Source organism: Chenopodium album, chromosome 13 (assembly GCF_948465745.1).
Source record: "Chenopodium album chromosome 13, dcCheAlbu1.1, whole genome shotgun sequence".
Lineage (NCBI taxonomy): Eukaryota > Viridiplantae > Streptophyta > Magnoliopsida > Caryophyllales > Amaranthaceae > Chenopodium > Chenopodium album.
In genome coordinates, this window is record NC_137846.1 from 16,126,158 (window position 1) to 16,148,926 (window position 22,769).

At 34.5% G+C, this 22,769-nt stretch overlaps 2 protein-coding genes across 2 annotated transcripts in view; both read right to left on the reverse strand.

The window, feature by feature from the left end:
• Nucleotides 1-4,539: 4,539 nt before the first annotated feature.
• LOC145576406 (uncharacterized) lies at nucleotides 4,540-13,010 on the reverse strand. Its single transcript, XM_081634175.1, has 6 exons — nucleotides 12,679-13,010; nucleotides 10,336-10,547; nucleotides 7,192-7,509; nucleotides 6,989-7,063; nucleotides 6,625-6,699; nucleotides 4,540-5,343 (listed from the first exon to the last, which is right to left on the reverse strand). Exons 1-6 carry the CDS (start codon nucleotides 12,890-12,892, stop codon nucleotides 4,783-4,785), a joined length of 1,455 nt encoding a protein of 484 aa, XP_081490301.1. The 5' UTR covers nucleotides 12,893-13,010; the 3' UTR covers nucleotides 4,540-4,782.
• Nucleotides 13,011-19,335: 6,325 nt separating this feature from the next.
• The window catches only part of LOC145575300 (uncharacterized), a 29,097-nt gene continuing 25,663 nt past the window's right edge, over nucleotides 19,336-22,769 (reverse strand). Inside the window, exons 5-8 of the mRNA XM_081633185.1 lie at nucleotides 20,828-20,948; nucleotides 20,462-20,675; nucleotides 19,810-20,273; nucleotides 19,336-19,553 (exon numbers count right to left, since the gene is read on the reverse strand). Coding sequence (XP_081489311.1) covers nucleotides 19,336-19,553; nucleotides 19,810-20,273; nucleotides 20,462-20,675; nucleotides 20,828-20,948 — 1,017 coding nt within the window. The remainder of the gene's footprint in view (nucleotides 19,554-19,809; nucleotides 20,274-20,461; nucleotides 20,676-20,827; nucleotides 20,949-22,769) is intronic.

Genomic DNA, 22,769 nt, shown 5'->3' on the forward strand with positions numbered 1-22,769 from the left:
TTTATTTTCCATCTCACAAAGATTTGATCATCTAATTTCCTTACCTTATTTCATCCTTAATTATTCCCCAAGTAACTCTTTTGCCATATTATTTTTCATGACAACACATTTTCCTTAATTCTATTATTCTTAATCACGCCCAAGTCTTGATTTATTAGTGACAAGCAATGTTTAATATTGAATCATTTAACTACCTCGGTGTATGAACACCTTAAGTGAATAAGGCACATCAAATCCTTAACCTCGTCTTATAAGACTTTAATTTTTCCTTTACTCATTCCATTTCAAAAATATGAACGAGTAATAAAATAATTTATTCCACATATTCACGTACCTTTGCCTCTAATCTCATCTTGCAAATTTAACACATAAATAATACTTACAAGATAAATGAATACACAATCCTCATACTTGAATCAAAACCAACCATCACACCAAGCATTAATCACAATTACTACCATACAATTTCAACTAGTCAACAAGTTCCTAATATGGTTCTAAGTTTTCCAAGTCCTTAAACATGCTCCTAAAGTCAAGGTTTCCGTATCCTTGTACATACCTTGAGTAAATGAGTTGGTAGGCCACTTTACCAACTAAAACTCGCCTTCTATGAAGTCTTCTCCTAAACCAAGTAACAAAACTCAATCAATACCCGAGCAATAAAATTTACAGCAATACTAACTTACTTTAAAACCTTCAAAATCCAATTAAACAACACTTTAAAACCTTCCCTTTAGTTAAAATTAAAGGTTTATATATAGTTCTTTAAATTTTCTTCATAAAAACCTTAAAATACACTCTTATACATGAAATTACAACAAGTTTAAAGTTTAATAAAAAAATCTGAAAATTTATTTTATACATGAAATCTCAAAATTATAGTAATCTTTGAAACTACCGACATTATATATTAAGTTAATAGACTTTAAACACAAAAATTCACCAATTCAATGCATTTAGAGGCTTCAAAACAATAACTTAAAATCTGAAAATTTATTCTTGCAATCAAACTTTAAAGTTCCCAACTTTATAATCACAAAATACCCAAAACCTTTGTTTAATGAAATTAGAGACTTGAAACACATTAAATCAATACAATTTAAACCCAAGATTAAAAGTATACTAATTTGAAAAATAGTTTTAATCATCAAAGATATAATTTCAACATAATATAATCACTATATATTTAAGTAACTTGACTAAAACGTTTTTAAGCCCTAAAATCATGAAAACCAAGATTTAAACCCTTATTTCTTAATTAAATCAAATCTGAAATTTTATTCAATAAATTAAGGGAAATTCTACATGGTTGCCTCCAGTTTTCAATTTTTCTACATGGAAGACAAACTTTTTTCCAAGTCTCTCAAGTGGCACTCTGGTTTTGCAAAATTTAGTTTAGTGTCTCTTTTTTGGTTTTAGGGCTAACTTTTATATTAAAATGGTTAACCTAAGGTTTTTAGTTTAAAAATTAATTAAATTATATTTTAACATAATAAAATTAAAAAAAAAAAAAAACAGCCTCCAACCCACGACCACCCTCCCCACCACCATCCACAACCCTAACCGGAACCCCTACACACCGTCGTAACCCACAAATCCTTTAACCACGTCGGCACCAACGACCCCGTCCCCTTACCCACTGACCCACCACCTAAAAACCCCATGTCCCCAACCCGAAATCCCCAAATCCCCAACCCAAAAACCCCTAAAAAAAGCCCTCCACCACCACTTTAAACTCTAAATAAGGCCCTCCCCTAGACTTGAAACTCCGTCGCCTAGGATTTCGAGGGTGAAAGAGGGCCAGATTTGGGGTTTAACGTGGTGGGGGGGTTTATAGAGGTTTTTGGTTGGTTATTTGGGGTTTCGGGTGTGGGATTAGTGGGTAGGTGTAACACCCCCAAATTACTCTCTAATATTAACAATAATAATCTAACTTTATGGAGTAACTTGGGAGTATTAGCGCCACGTGATTACCTAAGGCTTAATAGAGTTTTGCAGCAGAAAAAAGCACTTATCTTATATTAATAATAATAATAATAATAATAATAATAATAATAATAATAATAATAATAGTTCAAAACATTTCCAGAATAACTAAATACTTAGACTAAGCTTCAACATTAAATTAAACTAGGTGATCACCGCCCATCATCCCCAATGTAGCATTTAGTCCACGTCGTCCGGTCATCATCACCTAACTACTCATCATTAATGATAAGTAGGGCAAAGCCAAAACAAAACAAATACGTATCAGCCAAAATGCTAAGTACATACAAATGCTAGACATGTAAATCAGTTTAGTTAATTAAACATGCTTTCGAAAAGATTCGACTTCAATAAATCATAATTTATCCAAACCACTCATGAATAGAAATTCATGTATTAAAACTTGTCAAAAAAACCAATTTCCGAAATAACCAACTTTCCAAAGATAATTCTGAATAGGATGGATTAATCCACAATTTCATAAATCATTTTCCCACCTAAGTGTGCACATCCCCCCAAGCTAGTAACTCCTTTACATAGTGCTATCAAGGGGAAAGACTAGGTCATACAAAGTTCATAGTCTTCAACTGACTCCGCATAGTGGGAGTTAAAAATCAAAGATCCAAGAAATAAATCCTAATAAATCAACTTTCCAATATCCCATACACAGGAAGATTAAAAATCAGGTAAAAATACATTTTACAATATCCCATACACGGGATGATTTAAAATCCAACAAATACATTCTCCAACATCCCATACCCGGGATGATAATAAGATCTCTGTTTAAACCACTTGAAAATCAATGTAAGTTTATAAACAAGTTTATAAAACATTTTGAATATCTCAAACGGTAATTAAAACATGCTCCACCAAAATACATTTCATAATCATTCAAACATTGTTCGTAAACATTCATGTATAAATCAATTTGGGATCTAGCCACGTGTACGTACCTTGATCCTTGCAAACAAGCACGAAGTTCCTAATTACGAACTTGAAATCCCTACTACAATAAACACAAGATCCTAACAATAATAATAACAATAGTAATAATAGTAATAGTAATAATAACAATAATAATAACAAGTTTATAAAATCAATGTAAGTTTATAAAACATTTTGAATATCTCAAACGGTAATTAAAACATGCTCCACCAAAATACATTTCATAATCATTCAAAAATTGTTCGTAAACATTCGCGTATAAATCAATTTGCATAAAAATCACTTTATAAAAGATTTAGCCACGTGTACGTACCTTGATCCTTGCAAACAAGCACGAAGTTCCTAATTACGAACCTGAAATCCCTACTACAATAAACACAAGGTCCTAACAGTAATAATAACAATAATAATAATAATAATAGTAATAATAGTAATAGTAATAATAGTAATAATAATAACAAGTTTATAAAATCAATGTAAGTTTATAAAACATTTTGAATATCTCAAACGGTAATTAAAACATGCTCCACCAAAATACATTTCATAATCATTCAAAAATTGTTCGTAAACATTCACGTATAAATCAATTTGCATAAAAATCACTTTATAAAAAATCTAGCCACGTGTATGTACCTTGATCCTTGCAAACAAGCACGATGTTTCTAATTACGAACTTGAAATCTCTACTACAATAAACACAAGGTCCTAACAATAATAATAACAATAAGAATAACAATAATAACAATAAGAACAACAAGAATAATAAGAATAAGAATAACAATAATAATAACAATAACAATAAGAAAAACAATAAGAATAATAACAATAATAATAATAATGGTTTTGGGCTATTTTGGCACAAGATTTCTAGACAATGGAGATGAACCTCACACAACAAAGCCGAACGGTCAGCCAAATTAAATGCATTCTGGAAATCCACCGGCAACATAGATTGATCTTTGGTCGTTGTATTATTATTCCAATTGATCTTTGGTCTTTGATCTTTGGTCGTTGTATCCTTATTTCAATTGGCCCAAGATTTTTGTTGTAAAGTGGTTAGAGCAACCCCCTTAGATAAACATAGTTTAAATGAAATATTAATTAATTAATTAAAAAAAAAAGAGTCAACTACATCTTTATACATATCTAAATTAGGTTATGCTCACTTCACCTTAAAAAATAATAATAAGTAAAAATAATTTCAGGTTCAATAAAAATAATTTTAGTTCAATAAGTCCAGTTCAATAAAAATAATTTTAGTTCATTAAATATAATTTCAATTCAGCATAATTCAGTAACTTTATTTCAATTCAGTAAAAATAATTTCAGTTTGGCAAAAATAATTTAAGTCAATAAAATGAATTTGAGTTCAGCAAAAATAATTTCATTTCAATATAAATAATTTCAGTTCATCAAAAATAAGGTGAAGTGAACGAGGCCTTACAGAGATAATTTCATCCTAAATATTTAATCTTTGTATTTCATTTTTCATACATACTTATAACTAGCCTAGAAACCCATATTTAATATGCAATCAAATATCCCCAAGGCGGACTTTGAAAATAGAATCAACGTGCCTAAAACACAGGAAGATGAAATACAAAGTTAAAATTCACAAAAATGTGGCTATTACTTAAGTACAGCATCAAAATACACGTCTCATGTAGTCAGGTTTGTTAGCAGCACCCTTAACACTAAAGTATGAGCTAAAGCTAAGTTCATTCACTCCAACGTTAACAAAACTACAGAATACAGATGAACAGGTCAGGTAAAAATAGAATCTTTAAGAGCAACCATGCAGGTCAGAGGTGGGCTACAACATCTGAGATACACCTAAAATCATGTAGCCTAAACATATTTCCCTCGATATTTGGGCTTCGATTCTTTGGAGAAATTCAATTCCCCATTTTCTCCCTTCTTGCAGCTAGTTGGAGCTGGAGCAAAGACAGCAGAATGAAGGTTGCCTTCATCTAACCACTTCAAATGGTTTGCCTTAAAATCTAAATGCATAACTTTAGCAGCGTCAGCAATTTTTTCAGTATATGATTCTACCTTCACCATCGTCAATAATACCCTGCTGTAACGAAAACTAAGTATTTGCTCAGATACAGCAACCAGTTTGAAACATGGATGTTCTGGAAAAGTGGGATCAGGTGAATCCTCCTCTCTTAGCACAGGATAGAAGTAAACAAGCCTTCCGCCCATCACAAGCATCCTAGCAGCTAGATCAAGCAGATCATGGACACATTCAACCAAGCTATATGCTGCAGTCGATGGTATGTGGCCCGCTCTTTTGTCGTCAGGAACTGTGTAAGGGCCCACCACACCCTTGAGCAACTTTCTACCACCAGATTTACGTCCCCCAGCACGAACACCATAAGGTGGATCGCAAATTATTGCATCAAACATCTTGCAAAGGAGCCATAGCATCAGATTATTTGGAATGCCAAAAAAAATATCAAATTGAAGGGTGGGGAGCAAATAGGACAAAACTATGAGCTATACTAAAACTATGAGCTATACTCCTTTTACTTTTAGGCAACAATATAATGTGAAGATAAAAGGCATACTTGGAAAAATTTCTCAAAGTTTCTTCATCCCTTTTCCCTCCCTTTCATTCTTGTTCTAGAATAGGGTCAAATTACATAAATCCTTATGTTACCTAATTTGTAGTACACTGCCATGCAGAAAGGGTACATGAAAGCAATTTGCTACCTAAATGTGTTAAAATAGTCCAAAAGTGTACCACTGTACCAATCAGTTTTTTAAGTCGTAGCTTGCAGAAAGATTAGCAAAGCAGGTAACAGTGCAACACCATTCCTCGTATCGTCATAGGATACATTTACACATTTTTTTATCAAAAGAGGAACAAACTTTTATCTTCACAGAATGATGGAAAAGAATAAGTACTTTGTTAGGGCATTATCAGGTACTGTATACTATTGAGCATTGACATATTCAGCTTTTGAAAAGTATTCACAGCTTGACAAACAGATTAAACTTCCATACACAGTATGTCAAAGATGTCCACATGGGTATATTTACCCTCGAGAGCCGCCTAGAAAAGCAATTAACATGCTCAGAAAATAAGGTTACCACTTATGACCCTGACAATTACTAATGCATCAAAATTTAAGCAGAATATTCACTTTACCCTGATCAAGAATTTCAAGAGGAATATGGAGATAAATATTCACATTAGCTGCTTCATGACATAAATATTGAGCTGGCAGCGCTCAGAAAATAAGGTTACCACTTATGACCCTGACAATTACTAATGCATCAAATTTTAAGCAGAATATTCACTTTACCCTGATCAAGAATTTCAAGAGGAATATGGAGATAAATATTCACATTAGCTGCTTCGTGACATAAATATTGAGCTGGCAGCAAGATACTAGGGTCATTGGGGATGCTATTTCTCAGCCAGAAAACAAACATCAGCCATGATCAGTTGTATACCAATTCAAGACAATAGAAAGACTGGAGAAAAAAGACATTGGCTTTATGATTACTGACATAACATGCTCATTATGCTAATACAAACAGTACAATAGCCCAAAATCCAATGTAGGCTAGAGCTAGAAATTCCAATCAATAACATTAAATTATCAGGTTTTATTTGTCTGTACATGTCCGAGTGTTCACACTGATATAAGAAATGCACATCATATAAGAGTAAGAAAGCACCTCTTTAAGTCCAGCACGCCATGGAGGAAGGTTATTATCGGCCCTCAAAAGGGATATCGGTTCTTGCAAGCCATACTGCATAAATTACATGAATCATAGTCATAAAAAAAAGTGCCAGCACAGAAAGCAGGACTCAAACTACCTTTAGATTTTATATTAAAATAAAAAGCATAAAGAGAGATTTAGATCGAATAAACAATCCCGTGGCTTCAAATTCTAGCTTGCCAAATACAATGGTAACTTAAACATTTTGAACAGTGAGCACGAGATCTTTTGATGCATGCAAAAAAATGACTACTGCTGGTTATCTTTGACATATCCAAATATTTTTCTAGTAACTTTAAGAATAGGAAGTTGTGATTACCTGCTTAAAATTACTCCAGACATTACGGTCAGGTCCTCGTCCATCACGAACCACCCTTATATCTATGTCTGCACCCTAAAATTTACATCAGTGTCCTTGCCAGATAGCCATAATATATGTAACAGAGAAAAAAAAACAAAAAAACACACACACAAAACTGCTACCCAAAAAAAAAAAAACTCTCAAGTGCAAAAAGGACCAACCATTGTCATTGCACCAAAATGTGCAGCAGCAACTAGGACACTCCCAGTGCCAACAAATGGATCATAAACAAGCTTCCCAGGGGCAGCAAGTCCTTGGTTGGCCATTAGAAATGCCATTTCAGCATCCATTGCAGTTGGTCCTATGTAAACTCGGCTTTTTAGCTGATATGTAGGCAAGAGTTTTCTGTCTGCTGCACCAATCTCTCGCCCAAAGAAAATTCTCTTTTCAACAATAGGTGGCAGACCATTATTAGCTTCGTACTTATCAATCTCTATGAACCAAAAATTATGATCTGGATTTCGAAGATCCACTCGACCCTGAAATAGAAATTCAACATCTAACGTAAGTGGTACATCTTAAAAATCAGCTCTCTCTAAGGATAATATTAAAAGACCAGAAGATAGCGACAAAATTAAATCTTATATTGAATTATGAGGGCATAAAATATATCAGATATTCTATATGCTTAAAAAAAAAATATATGGATGTTAGTGAGCAAAGAACTGTAACAATGTACCGGAACAAATCAATCAATCAGAGCCTTAATCTCATAAGTGGGGTCGGAAACATGAACCAAAAGCGATTAATCCGTCTAGTCATCGACGAAAATCTTCCTCCATCCCTTACTATCAAATGCCTCATTCTCATGCGAAACCATATACTTCAAATCCTTCCTAACTCCTTCTAAACAAGTCATTTTCGGTCTCCCTCTCCCTCGTTTAACCCCTCCATGGTCCCACTCCTCCACTCTACGTACCAATGCACCCTCGGGTACAAAAAATCAACTAAAACATAAGAAGTTTGAAAGGGGGTTTTCAACACTTCATTTCCCGTCTAGGTGGGGGGTCAATAACCACTGATAAAGTTAGAAATAGTATCTAAACAAATGGACTTATAAATTTCAAACAGCAATACAGCATCCTGAAAACTTCCTATCAAAATTACAAAATAATTCCTATACTGCTAAGATTACATTGATAATGGCATACATAGTACAAGATGTGGTACATGGACCTGATACTAGGATAAACTGATAAAGCCACCAAAGAATTTACTCAAATTTGCATGGTCCGAGTCATATTACTCATATAGGCTGAATAACACTAGAAACATGATTGTGCATTACTAAGCACAGCTGAAATTTTTAACTATATTAATCGTTCGGTCATTCCTCAACATGAAACTTACACTGGCCAAGTAAAAATGAGGATCATCTTTTGATAGTGATACGAGCAACTATGACAACTAGTATATATACAAGTAATTGATATTTATCGGTGTAACTGCCTGGAGCAGGGGTATATTCTCTCTTTGTTTGGTCAACAAGAAGGGGGTGAGGGTTAAGAAGGGATGCTTTTACAATTAAGATCAGCACTAGCTACCCAAATGTGCAAGGCTGCAAGCTACATATGAGAAAAGGGAAATAATGAACCTCCAACTTAGTTTGACTTTCATGTTTGACAATGCACAACATTGACCATTAATATCTTTAGTTACCTACAAGTAAAAATAATAAAAAGTTGATTTTTGAAAGTACATGTCAAGGTGAATCTAACAAGATCTCACATGACTATATTTTTCCTTACATAGATCACAAAACATGGTCAAAGAGGTGTGTGAGAAAAGCATTGAAATGAACAATGAGTAAACTAAAACAGGAAAGGGCAGTATAAATGAGATCATTTGTTTTCTGATAACTGAGAAGGGCAGAACAGCCAATCAAAAAATATAAAACTAAAGTCATGGCAAAGTGTGGCCTCAAAATCATAGAGTATATCTCCGGTTTTACTTTTTTCACTTGGTGAAACATAAGGTAAGAAAGGAGTCAAGGAGATCATATAAATAGACCATTATGCTCCAATATGAAATTTTACAAAGACTTTGAATTGAGAAACTCTTTCAGCCTAATATTATTTTTCAAGTCTGTTTCCTTGTATCTCGCTTTAGTTCGGAGAAAACCTTAAATATTCTCAATAGGAAAGGCAGATTGCAAATTTGTAGGTCACAAAAACTATGACACCATTTGTCCTGTGGTTTTAATGGTGACAGCGCAAGCACCATTACTTAACATTGCAACAAGCTACTCAGTTTCACGGGTAGTGTGGCTGGCATGGTTGAGTCATATACTATTTTAGAAAATTGCAAATTTCCAGTAGGAGTGCTAAGAGGCGTAAAAAGAGATTCTATGGCAGGCACACAGGACAGCTCTGTAGCTATTTTGAGAACCCTATGGTAAAATAGGAACAACAAAAGTTTTGAGATCATGCTTCTCGTCAATTACTTTCTAGGAACATATTATGGAAGTCCATGGTTAAATGAAAACAACAAAATTTCTGAGATCATGCTTCTCGTCAATTATTTTCGAGGGACAAATCCTTTTACTTGGAACCACATCAGATTTTCAACTCATGCTTACAGGCTTTACCCTGGAATGCCTCTAAAAGATTTGCAGACTATCTGGGAGTCTAACTTTGTAGCTTCTCTAAAATAGGGAAGCTTTCAAATTTATACCCTTCTCAATTTGATTGATTACTAAATTTTTCAATTTCTAAAGGGTTCCAAATCTTGTCATTGTGTTAAAAGGTTTATGACACTGCCATTCCATTAAAATAGGGAAGTTTGCAAATTTATACCCTTCTCAATTTGATTGATAACTAAATTTTTCAATTTCTTATTCCAGGGAAAGGGTTGCAAATCTTGTCATCGTGTTAAAAGGTTTATGACACTGCCATTCCATTAATTTACCAGTCCAACAAAAAAGAGCTTAGAATTACATGATGGACATAGATAAAAACTTCTATTCCATAATATTTTTTTATAGCTATCACAGAGAAAAAATTGATAGACCATCTATTTCTTCAAAATGTAAAGTCAAAGGCCAAACAGTGAATAAACAATTTAGTGTTTTGTCTTTGAAATTCAAAGGGGTGAATGGCTTCAATTACAAGATTAATATCAACATTACAAGATAATATATATTGCAGCCTTTATCAATATCAATTCTAAATTGATATTCACCTAAATTCACTACATTATTAATACTTCATTGTGACATCGAAAGAAGAAATGCAGGCACAAATAACACTACACTTGAATGCCCTAATATACAAATGACAAGTATGAATAATTGTGATAAAATATACCTTAAAAGGAATGAAAGCTAGCTTCTGGAGGAGTTCTTTCTGCTCTTGTGTAGAAAAGGTCTTGCCAAAGCTGTCAATATTTATCTTGAAAGAATTTTCAGACGTCAAGTATGGCAACTTCCTCTCATCAGGATAGGCATTCACAGCCTCCTCTAGCTGATCATAGCTAGTTCCTTCCCCCCATATCTCATACATTCCTTTTACAAGTATGCCTGCAAATTTTTGGTAGATAAAAGTGAAAACTAGCATAGCTTTTACTGACAGAGCTGAAAATTCTCAAAAGATTCAAGTACATTTGACATTACAACACCCTTTCTTTCACCTAACAAAACTGTTAGACTGCTTTGAAGAGAAGAACGTATTGATGGTATTCCTAATATGTTGCAAGTACAAACACATCCTATATATAAAGTGAAAGGGGGTTTTGGGTGATAAATTTCACTTTCCCAAAATACCCCTCTCAATTTTGTCTTTCTTTTTTTCCAAAAAAATAAAAATAAAACTACCACCTAAAAAAACCACCATCTATTTGAAAAGAAAAAAAAAAACTTCCATCCGAAAAAAAAAAAAAAAAGAGAATCGAGCCTGATATATTCACACACACGAATTTTCATGTGTCGCTTAGCTTGTATAATTAATGTCATAGGTAGGTAACTGCATTTTTAATTTCTTTGTTATAACTTCAAATGGCACATAATTAAAACCATTTTTCATAGAAAAACTAGCTATAGACTGTGTGGGTAATTGCATGTAATATGAAATAAAAAGATTTTTTTGTTGTATATTTAATGCAATTATAATAAGTGGGGACAAATGATTTTATCATTTTGATGAGTTGTAAAAAAATATAATTGATGATAGTTTATGAATGCAACAACAAAAATCAGTCTTAATTCCAAATATGGAATTGGCTACATGAACCAAGATTATCTTTTGTACACCCTAACCATGATCCCCTCCTCTTATTCCATTCTGTCTAAAGTCATATGCTCCTGTAAACCCAACTTCTTCATGTCCTTCTCAACTCCTTCCATACAAGTCATCTTTGGTTTGCCCTTCTCTAAGATCCCCTTGATCCCAAACCTTGACTTTTCTTATAAATGTGTCTTCCAACATTCGTCTAGCATGCCCAAACCAAACACAATCAGCTCTCCCTTATTTTATCCTTTATTTACACAGCTCTAACTTTCCTTCTAATATCTTCATTTCTAATTCTATACTTAAAGTTGGTCCAACACATCCATCTCAAACATACGCATCTCTGCTACTGCCATCTTCCTATAACGATCTTTCTGAATGCAACATTCAAACCCATATAACAACGGTGGTCTAGTAACCATGATAGAATTTCCTTTTTAACTTTAAAGGTAAGCTACGGTTACAATGTTTACAATACCCTAGTTGTTGCTCTCCTTTTGAGCCAATGGGTTACATCTTGGTCAATTTCTCCAATCTTTTACAAAATCGACCCAAGTTATTTAAAACAACAGCTCATGGGCACTTCCTTACCATCCAATGTTACCCATTGAATTTTGTTCACCTTTGGACAGAACAAATAAATTTGCATATATCAGATAGTAATTACTTTTCTTTTCAAGTGAAAGGTCGTGGGTTTGAGTCTTAATTGATTGATACATATTTAATGTGAGGATCATTTGAGTTGAGAGATTGTTATAGAAAAGGCATCGACATATGCCAAAATAGCATTTCTTTGTCTCGGATTTAAGTAATAGCATAGATATGTTGAAAAGCACAAAATTCCTCAAAAAATTTCAAATGATATTCTCTAAATGGTCAAGAAACTTCAATCATCCAATAATGAACAAAGTTAGTCACAGTTTAGTTTTGACTTGATCATCAACGAATTCATCTACTACATGAAATGGACAATAGCCAATATCACATTCAACCTAATCTTCGTTGTATACTATACTAAACATTTTTCCCCAAGGACCCAACACATATAAAGTATTTCTTTCAATCTAGAAATTTAGGACATGAGCTTCTTAATTCTCGGCGAAAAATACTCCAAGAACCACAGAATTGGAATCGAAATCCTAAGGACAAAAGAAGGTTGTTTTGTAACTAGACATTCATTTTGGGTTTTTCCCCAATTGCCAATAATCTAACAACCAGTTTTATCACACTTGCAATCAACAAAATGGCACCAATATTCCAAAAAACACTGAATAGCATACAAATCATAACAATCTCTACAAAACAAACCCATGAACAAAATTCAATTCTTGAAAAGCTAAAGTACCCAATAAATGAAATCAAAACCAGAAAATTGTCAATAGCTTAAACCCCACCAAAAAAAATAAAAATAAAATTCCTGCTTACTTCGTTTGGCGATGTTGTGAGCAATATCCTCAGATGGGATATTGACGAAATGAAAGGGGTTATCAGGATGGAAGTTATCTGGTAGTTTCCACTCAATTGAGTGGATTTCGCCATTGTTGTCCTCTGCAAAAGCTCCAAAAAGCTCAGCAAGAGCTTCAACTTCAGGCTTGCGATAATCTAATAATCTATGGAAGAATACGCACATATACCACATTTTTAACTCTCCTTCTCTCTGTTCTCTGATTCTCTCACACTCCTCTTTTTCTGGCGATTTCAATGGTGGTTATTGAGGTTCAAATAAGGGTTTTAGAGTGTAGTGACTATTTTCATTCCTAAAACCCAAATTTACTTCATTTATCAAAGGGTTAAAATTGTAATACAGAGTATATGGGCAAAATCGCTACTTTTTTTTGGGGTAAAAATTGCTTCTTGATTCGGAGTAAAACTACAATTATACCTTCGATGAAACACAATTTTTTGTATGCGGCCCTTCTATACCGTGTGGCAGATATTACTCAAGTTTTTTTGTCATGGGTTACTTGAGTTATCGGGGTTACTTCAGTTTCTCAATTAGGGGTTACTCGAGTTGGTGGGGTTACTCGATTTTCTCGGTTAGGGGTTACTTGAGTTACTCGTGACCTAGTAACTCCTGACCGAGTAACTGCTCGAGTAATCCCTGACCAAATCCCTCGAGTAACCCCTGACCGAACCCCTTGTGTAACTCCTGACCGAGTAACCCTTCAAGTAAGCCCTGATCGAAGTCCTTAAGTAACCCCTGACCAAACTCCTTAGTGTGTTTGGATTGAAGGAAATGGAGGGAAAAGAAGGGAAGGACAATGGAGGAAGGTAATATCTTCCATTTGGATAGCAAATTAGGGATGAAAGGAATTGGAAGGAATAGAAATGGAGGGATTAAATTCTAAGAAAATGATCCCTCTAACAATGGAGAGATTTAGAAGGAAAATTCTCCATTCTTCCTTCCCCTTCACCTCTCCTTCACCTCCCTCCCCTTCTTTTCCTTCCCTTAACTTTACCCAAACAAGTTGTGAGTAACCCATGACCGAGTAACCCTTCGAGTAACCCCTAACCGAGTAACTCGAGTAACCCCTGACCGAGTAACCCTTGACCAAGTGAACCCTTCGAGTGACCTCTGACCGAGTAACCCCTCGAGTAACCCTTGACCGAGTGAACTCTTCGAATAACCCCTGTCCGAACCCCTCAAGTAACCATGACCGAGTAACTCGAGTAACTCCTAACTAAATAGCTCGGGTAACCCCTGACAAAAAAAACTCAGGTAACCCCTAACAAAAAAACTTGGATAACCCTTGCCGCATGGTGTGGCCTGCTGCACCAAAAATTATTGATGAGGAAAAAAGATAGATTTATTTACGTCTTGGTCATTTGAAAAACATTTTGTTTATCAATAAGAGAAACTTGAAATTTCTCCATGGTTACTACCTCTAATTTAATTGACGGGTAAAATTGTGAATTTGTGATTAGAGGGTTAGAGGCGTCAATTCAAGTATATGGGTCGTGTTCAATGAGATCAAATCGAGTCAAATCGAGTCTATTTTAAAGTTAAATCATGCTTAATTATTGTATTCATATGAGTTGAAATTGAATTGGGTTTTTTATGGGTCCGATCAAATCAATCAGGTGGGTCAGATTTTGACACTTTTATTGCGAGCCTATTTATCATCGTTTTTTTTATTGGTGAGTTTCTAAAATAAACATGATTGGTATAGGTTTGATAAGAAATATTAACTAGTTTTAGGCCGCCCTGAGTATAGCATGACTATTTCTATATTATTATGATTGATTTTTGTTTATTATGCTCGGAGTATCTATTTTGTTTGCAATAAAAGCCATGTATTATGACATATCTCAAAGCTTAGGGTTCATTTGACATTGTTGTGGTTTTCTGTTTTTTGGTTTTTTGTTGTATAAAAGTATATGATATATGTCACATAATGAATCAAAAATTATTTAAACTTATTAAAATCATAATAATTTTGAAAACTGACAACAAAAAAGTGAAAACACCTTTTTCTTGTTTCCTGTTTTTGGTTTTTAGTTTTCAAAAAAACAGGAAACTAAAAACCAAAAATGATACCAAACAAACCCTTAAGTTTTCGATGTTTACAAGTGGATTTGATTCAAAGCGCTGTTTAATATTTCGTTCGATTCAATAAGATGATAAATTTTGACTATTGATACTATATTATTCATAGGATCTTGCTAACGAGCGCCCCATGGCAATAGATAAGGAGTAATTATATTGGTTGAAATGATATTAATTTAGGAATGCATGACAAAATCACGCGTCATTCGGTGTAATTAATGTTAATTTTACTCTAATATTTGCACTTTAATTCTCTTATCTAACGCCTCGGGGGCGCTCATTAGCTTTTGCCTTATTCATAAACTTTACTTTGACTAACATTTGTGATTTATTGATAGGAATATTTACCAATCACTACTGTATATTAATGTCATTTTGAAAATTACTAGCGCAAATTGAAAACTTATAAATCAGTACCGTAAAAAAAAAATTTAAATTTTATTTTATTACCATACTTTAGACCATTTATGACGTCACTTTTTCCCCTTAACCCACATTTAACCCTTAGTTAAGCATTTAAACGACACAAAAGAAAAAAAAAACCCCTAATCCATGGTTATCACAGCTTTTTTTTTCTTTTTTTTCTTTAAAAAAAAAATCCCAGCTAAACTATAACCCTCTTTCATTTCTTTCTCTCTCTTAAGTCACTTGGACCCTCTGACCTTCAACCTCAACTAAAGAACACTCTACAAATTGACGCCACGAATCTTTTGCTCTGCAATGAATTCTATACTTTACAAAATTGGCCAGTAATTCGAGCAATGAAGGAAAAAAGAGGGATCACTGAAGGAGGAGGACCGAAAAAGAATCAATTTAAATTTAATCTTCTACTTTGCAATGAATGTGTACTTAAGTTAAATTCTTTTGTGAGAGTGAGATATGGCTCTGATAATTAGAGTTTCCCTCCTGGTTCCATGAGATCTTGGGATCGATTCTTATCACCTGCCCTTTTGGCTCTCTAAACAAAAAAAAAAATAGTTTTATTTTTAGTACTTTTGTACAATAGTATAATTAAAGATATTTTTGAATGAATTTTGCATTGGCAAAGGTGATAAAAGAAGCGGCGTGTGAACTAATTTGGAATAAAGGAAGTACATATATTATAGATTTAATATTCTATTTAAATCTTATGAAAACTTAAATCATAAAATAAGGGCTTGTTTGACATCATTTTTTTGTTTTCAATTTTCAAAATTTTCATCTATTGTCATTTTTCAAAATTTTCATGATTTTAATAAATTTGACTTTATTTTTAAAAAAAAGTTTGACTAATTTTTTATTTGTTATATGAAATATATCATATGATTTTGAAAAACAAAAAACCAAAAAATAGAAAACCACAGCAATGTCAAACAAACCAAAATGTAGTATTAAAATTTGATTATGAAGTTGTAGGGAATATTTCAAGCATCCCACACTTGAACCCCACTGTGATCATACACTTAGGCATGGTGGTGTCCAAAGGGAAGGAAGTTAGCGCAAAAGAATCGCCAACAAGTTTTAGGAACTTGTAAACCGTTTACAGGGTAAAGGTTACACCCTTTCACGATCTTAGAGAACGCTAACTCCATAGTGGTCTGGAACCATGACTGGATATTCGGGATGAAGGTACGAATCCAACCTAAAAGAGATTGAACCCGCCCTAAAAATAGGTCTCTACTTTATTCTTCTCATATTCATGTGCGCTTTCTAACTAACATACAATCATTAGGTTATCCCTAAACCCGTTTATTCTATGTTGGTTGATTATTAATGCACAAACAAATCTATTATTAGCGATCACTGAATTAAAATCATATTAGCCTAAATCAAATTATTAATTATCTTATTAGGCGTGATTTCAAGTACAAATTCCCTTTAAACTTGCAGAAAATACGTGATCAAGCAATAACAATAATAACACGCAACATAATAATAATGACACAACAATCATCATCATCATAATCTCAATAAAGCATAATAATATTAGCAAGATCCTAGGCATGATACTAACATGACTAATAACAAATCCTAACATGTCACTAAACAGATTAAAGATCAAAGTTTTATCCCTAACATGATAGAAGAAATAGGAAGCAACCTAAATATGATACACCCTCCGTCCCCTTTTAATAGTCACTTTTGGTAGAAAATCACGGGAACTAATAAACATAAATAAGAAGTAGCAAAAGTACATTGAAAAAGTAAATTTACATTGGGTATGTAAGAAAGTAATTAAAGTACATGGGAAAGCACAATTTACATGGGAAAATTAAATTTGCACAAATATTTTTGCAAATGGAAGAGAATTTTGGTAAAAATATAAACATTTTGGGTCACCAAAAATGGCATAAGTGACTATCAAAAGGGGACGGAGAGAGTACTAGAAAGCAATAGAAGCATCCTAACATGATACTAGGAATTAATAAAATAATCTAAGCATGCTTTTTATAGAATAGAGTAATGAAATTACTCACTTTGTTGTCTCGTATCTCTTTCTATTAAAAGAATACACACGTTATTAAACTTCAATAAAATATTAAATCAAACAATTAAATTAAATAAAATAGGGATTTGGGACCAAACCCTCAGAAATTATCAACCTTTCACGTCTAGGGCGAAGGCAATGTCGAGCTTAGCTAGGTATGTCTAAGACTCGTGAATGCGGAATTGTGTTTGTAAAAAGGTTAGGCTAGAAAGCTTGAGGGAGAAAGAATAAGCTTCGCTTAAGAGATAGGAAGAGAAATGAGAGTTGTTAGTGATTTGAAAATGGGGAATAACGCCCTTATTTATAGAGAAAATTGTCCGAAAAAGATTAGAAAAGAGCTAGAATTCGAATCGGAATAAAATTCCTTTTGACGCGACAAGATAAAAAGTATCTTGGTGCGATAGGACTATTGTGACACGATAAGATTATTGCAGCGCGATAGAATTATCACGTCGCGATAGAAACAATCTTTTTGCGGATTTTGTGTTTATCATAACTTTTGATCCAAAAGTCCAAATAAGGCATATAATATGTCGTTGGAAAGCTCTTGAAGTCTACTTTCCAACCCAATTAGAATCATATTAAGATCTTTTGTAGAATAAAAGATATGGCCGAAATAGTGGGACGGTGTCAGTTTTGGCAGAAAGACTTGTGTGGACCTGGTCCACAATAATATTATTGTGGACTCGAGATTTATACACACGCAACTGACATTACACTGAACATAGTGACCCTTATTTTTAACATAGTAACCTTTATTAAAACTTGTATAACGTTTAATATTATTGTGAACTTGAATACGATGTTATGACCTTAATTTTAACATAGTGACCTTTGTTATTCATTAACCAGTATATAAAATATTTCATTAAAAAAATTAACCTCTTATAGCCTATGCGTTACCAAAATGACTTTTATTTCAACATAGTGACCTTATTTTTACATCTATTTCATCAAATGCCACTGAGCACTTTAAAAATTCACCAAATGCCATCGGGCTTTTCATAATTCACCAAATGCCACCCTGTTTTTTAAAAATTCACCGAGTGCCATTAATGACTAACGGCCGTTAACTCCATTAGTCATTAGGGTTTAATCATGACACATGTCATGATATGATTGGACCATTTATCTTAATTCATAAAAGTTAAAAAAAACCTCAAAATTTTCCCAGCCACCTACCCACCACCGCCAAACCCTAGCCCCTCCTTTTATCTCGTCGGAAAACGGTCGGCCACCCCCTTAACCACCAACAATCGGCTGGCCGGCCCTTTAGCACCCAACCTGACCAACCGCCGACCCCCCAAACCTCCCACACAAACTGCCCCGACCCTTTTTGATAAATTGGTCAAATTATGCATGCAAATACTGAGTATCCTACATTTTACATGATTTTGTTTTTTTTACTAATCACGCGCTGAGTTGCTGACACATGTCTACCAACTTGTTATAACAGGTTAGGTGACCGATTAGGACCAATAAAAGCGAATACCCCCCCCCCCCCTAAAGTTCATATTATTTAAAAATAATTCAAATTTGGGATTATTCAAGGGAACCAACCAAAGTCGGGATTATTTTTACCTATATTTCCAAATAAAAATTGGTTTTTCTTTTTGATGCAAAAGGGGGTGAGAACCCATTTATTCAAAGCAAACGAAACTCAGACTACAAAACGTGGCCATGCCACACCAACAACATCCTCCCTAAGAAGATTATTTATTTCGATCGGAGGTGAATCGAAGTAAGTAATCCTCTCCTCGTGGATGACTCCCATATTGGCAAGTCGATCCGCTACTTTATTACCCTCCCTAAAACAATGAACTAAGCTAATACAAGAAAAGGATTTAATTAAACTACGGCAAGTAGAATGAATGTGAACACATTCTCCTCCTTGGATTGCAACATTGCTAATCGCCTCTACACAAGCTTTATTGTCCATCTGTAAAATCAACTTAGTAACACCTAAATTTCTAGCCATCTGCAGACCCAACTCTGCTGCCATTAGCTCAGCCTTATATGCATTGCAAATCCCAAAGTTAGCGATGAAATTTTTTATAAATGCTCCCCTTCAGTCACGAAGAATTCCACCTCCACCTACAAAACCTGGTGACCCCTTGGCTACCCCATTAGTGTTAAGGCAAGCCCAGCCCATAAGGGGGGCTGACCAACAGATAAGCACCTCCTTCCTTGGATTGTTCCCACGTCCAGCAGACAAAGTAGAGCTGCTACCTGATAGTGCATCCCAGGTTGCATCAGCTTGAGCCCTTATGAAGGCTCCCACATCAACTGGAATATTATTAACATTCCCAAACTCATGGCAATTACGTCATCTCCAAATCCACCATAATGCAGAAGCAAAGCAGGTAAGCAACTTTTCTGAGTGGATTAGTTCACTTCCCTTCAAGTTTCTTATTAACCAATTTTCCAAGTTACCTGTGTAAAAAGGTGGATAAAAGGCTGTTCCACCTAAACTTTTCCATATATCTCTTGCTGTTGGACAGTCACGGAGCAAATGGAGTAGGGTCTCATCCATATCTTTTGCATCTGGGGTCATCAGTGAGGTGCCTTAGCTTCTTGTTAGCATTGTAAAGTACACGATCATGGAAAAAAATCCATAGAAAAACTCTTATGCGTTGCTGCACAGGAGCTAACCAATCTAATTCCCATTTTGTGTCTGTAGGAGTCATATCATCCTCCTTCATTATACTCATTGCATATTTGATTGAAAATTTCCCTGAATTAGACCCTTTCCAGTAACGCAATTCACCTAAATCCGGGTCCTCGGTTATTTTGTGAGCTGCTATACGTTTCAGAACAGAGGATGGAAGGATATTAGCAATTGAATCCCACCTCCAACCTGAATTCGTGTCCCAAAGTTCTTCAACAATTGCTCCTTCCATTGAGCTAGGAATAGGACCAGTAGTCAGCTCACAGAGAGGCACATTAGATGCCCAGCAGTGATCCAAAAAAGCATAGAACGACTGTTCCCAACAGTTATAGCCGAGCCTTTTTTCAGCCACTCCACATTGTCAGTAATCCCACGCCAAATGTTTGACATATTTTACGTAGGAACGAACATGTCTATATCACATCTACCTTTACAGTATTTGTGACGAAGGACCCTTGACCATGATGAATTTGGTTCCGTGAGAACTCTCCAGCCGAGTTTGGTAAGAAAAGCTGAGTTTGCTTACCTGGAAGAACGGATACCAATTCCACCCTTATCATGAGGTGATTTCAGTGTTTCCCATGATAATAGATGGTTCCGGCTCTTCTCTTCATCACCTCTACAAATAAACCTTCGAACTTTTTGATCAATACTATCACAAATTGACCTAGGAATTTTGGCAGATTGCATGGAGTAGTTGGCTATGGAAGTTACAGTAGATTTGGCAAAGTTAATACGCCCTGCAAGTGATTAATATTTCGATTTCCACCCAGTCAAGTGCCTATCTATATTTTCACAAAGGTGCGCAAAGGTCTACGTTGTCACTCTACTGGTCAAAGTCGGCATCCCTAAAGGCCCAAATCATCAGTGACTTCCATCCCCAAAGTCTCACTTATGTTTCCCTGCTCTTCCAAAATGATATTGCGAGAGAAATAAACTCGTGATTTTTGCAAGCTTACTCGTTGTCCAGAGGCAGCACAGAAACGGTCCAAGCAACTCTTGATGATTCCTGCCTGTAGACACCCATTTGTGTCTCCCCAAAAACAAACCCAGTGATGAATACCTTTTGCGTCGAATGATAATTGAACGAGGTGAAAGTGTGAAAGGTCCGGTGTTGCGGTTGGTTTTTATTAAATTCTTTCTTTCTGTTTTTGAAAAACAACTCTATTTTATGAAAACATCCAATCCAGTTTAGTTTGGTCCACGATAGGATTCCAATAATAGTGTGGTTGGATGGGTCTTGCAAAGAGCTTTCCAACGATATATTATAAGCCCAATTCCGATGAATAATGAGGAAGTTATGGCCAAAATACTAAACTGGGCCTGGTTTGATCTTTACATGTGGCCCGATGATCTAAGGGAGAGCCCAATGTTAATTATTATTCCTAAAGTTATTAGAATTAGTTATAGTCTTCTAGAATTCTCTAGAAGGTTCTTTTAAGTCCTAATAAAATTAGAATTAATAATTATATTTTGATAAGTTTTACTTGGAATAAAATATTATTTTATGAAAAATACGATTTCAATTTTCATACGGACTTTACAAGTCAATTTTGATTGATAAGTGAACTCCGTGTTTGAAAGCGCGTAGGAATCCAGGCTGCTGCCACGCGACAAGCCTTGTTGCCACGCGACAGAGCTTGTCGCTAGGCGACAAGGTCGATTTTGCGGCGACAGAGTGTAGTTTTATTCCTTATCAAATTCTACCTATTTCCGGTCTGTTTTCTTATAAATAGGTCCTGAACCTCCGTTTTCATCAACAATCATCAAAAATCATCAACAATCATTAATTATCATCAATCAATCTATTTTCTAAATTCTCTCTAATGCTCTCATCTCTCTAGCTTTTCACAAACAAAATTCCTCATACACGAGATCTAGAAACACCTAGCCAAGTTCGAAGTTGCCTTCGCCCTAGACGTGAAAGGTTATAATTTCTGAGGGTTTGGTCCCAAATCTCTCTTTCAATTATTTAATTTAATTGTTTGATTTTATATTTTCCTTGAAGTTACTAACGGGTGTATTTTGTTATTAGAAAGAGGTACGAGGCATCAAAGTATGTAATCTTGTTGCTCTATTTTTGTAGAAAGCATGTTTAAATTTGTTTAATTCCTAGTATCATGTTAGGATGTTATTATTGCTTTCTAGTATTATGTTTAGGGTGCTTCCTATGCTTTCTAATATCATGTTAGTATCATGTTAGGGCTAAAGCTTTGATTTTTATTGCTTAGTGACATGCTAGGGTTTGTTATTAATCTTGTTAGTATCATGCCTAGGATCTTGCTATTATTATGCTTTAGCGTTATTATGATTGTGATTATTATTATGATTATGATTATGGTGATTGTTATCATTATTGTGATTATTATGTTGCTTGATATTTATTATTTATTGTTATTGCTTGATCACGCCCTCTCTTGCAGGTTTAAAGGGAATTTGTACTTGTAATCACGCTTAATAAGATAATTAATAATCTTGTTTAGGGCTAATATGATTATAATTCAAGTGATCGCCAATAATAGTTTTATTTGTGCATTAAATTCAACCAACATAGATAAACAGGTTTAGGGTAAATCTATTGATTGCATGTTAGTCAAAAAGCGCACATGAATACGAGAAGAATGAAGTAGAGGCCTTTTTAGGGCAGGTTCAATCTCTTTTAGATTGGATTTGTACCTTCATCCCCGAACCCTAATTGGTTCAAGACCTTTTGGAGTTGACGATCTCTTGGATCGTTAAGGGGTGTAATCTTCACCTTGTGAACGGTTTACAAGTTCCTAAAACTTGTTGGCGACTCTTTTGCTCTAGCTTCCTTCCCTTTGGACGCCACCATA

What these genes read in the sequence shown, in the direction of transcription:
- LOC145576406 (XM_081634175.1), bottom strand. Translation starts at nt 12,892, where the DNA reads ATGTGGTATATGTGCGTATTCTTCCATAGATTATTAGATTATCGCAAG. An exon ending in TCACAACATCGCCAAACGAA is followed by an intron (nt 10,548 to 12,678) that starts GTAAGCAGGAAT and finishes AAAAATTTGCAG; the next exon opens with GCATACTTGTAAAAGGAATG. An exon ending in TAGCTTTCATTCCTTTTAAG is followed by an intron (nt 7,510 to 10,335) that starts GTATATTTTATC and finishes TTTCTATTTCAG; the next exon opens with GGTCGAGTGGATCTTCGAAA.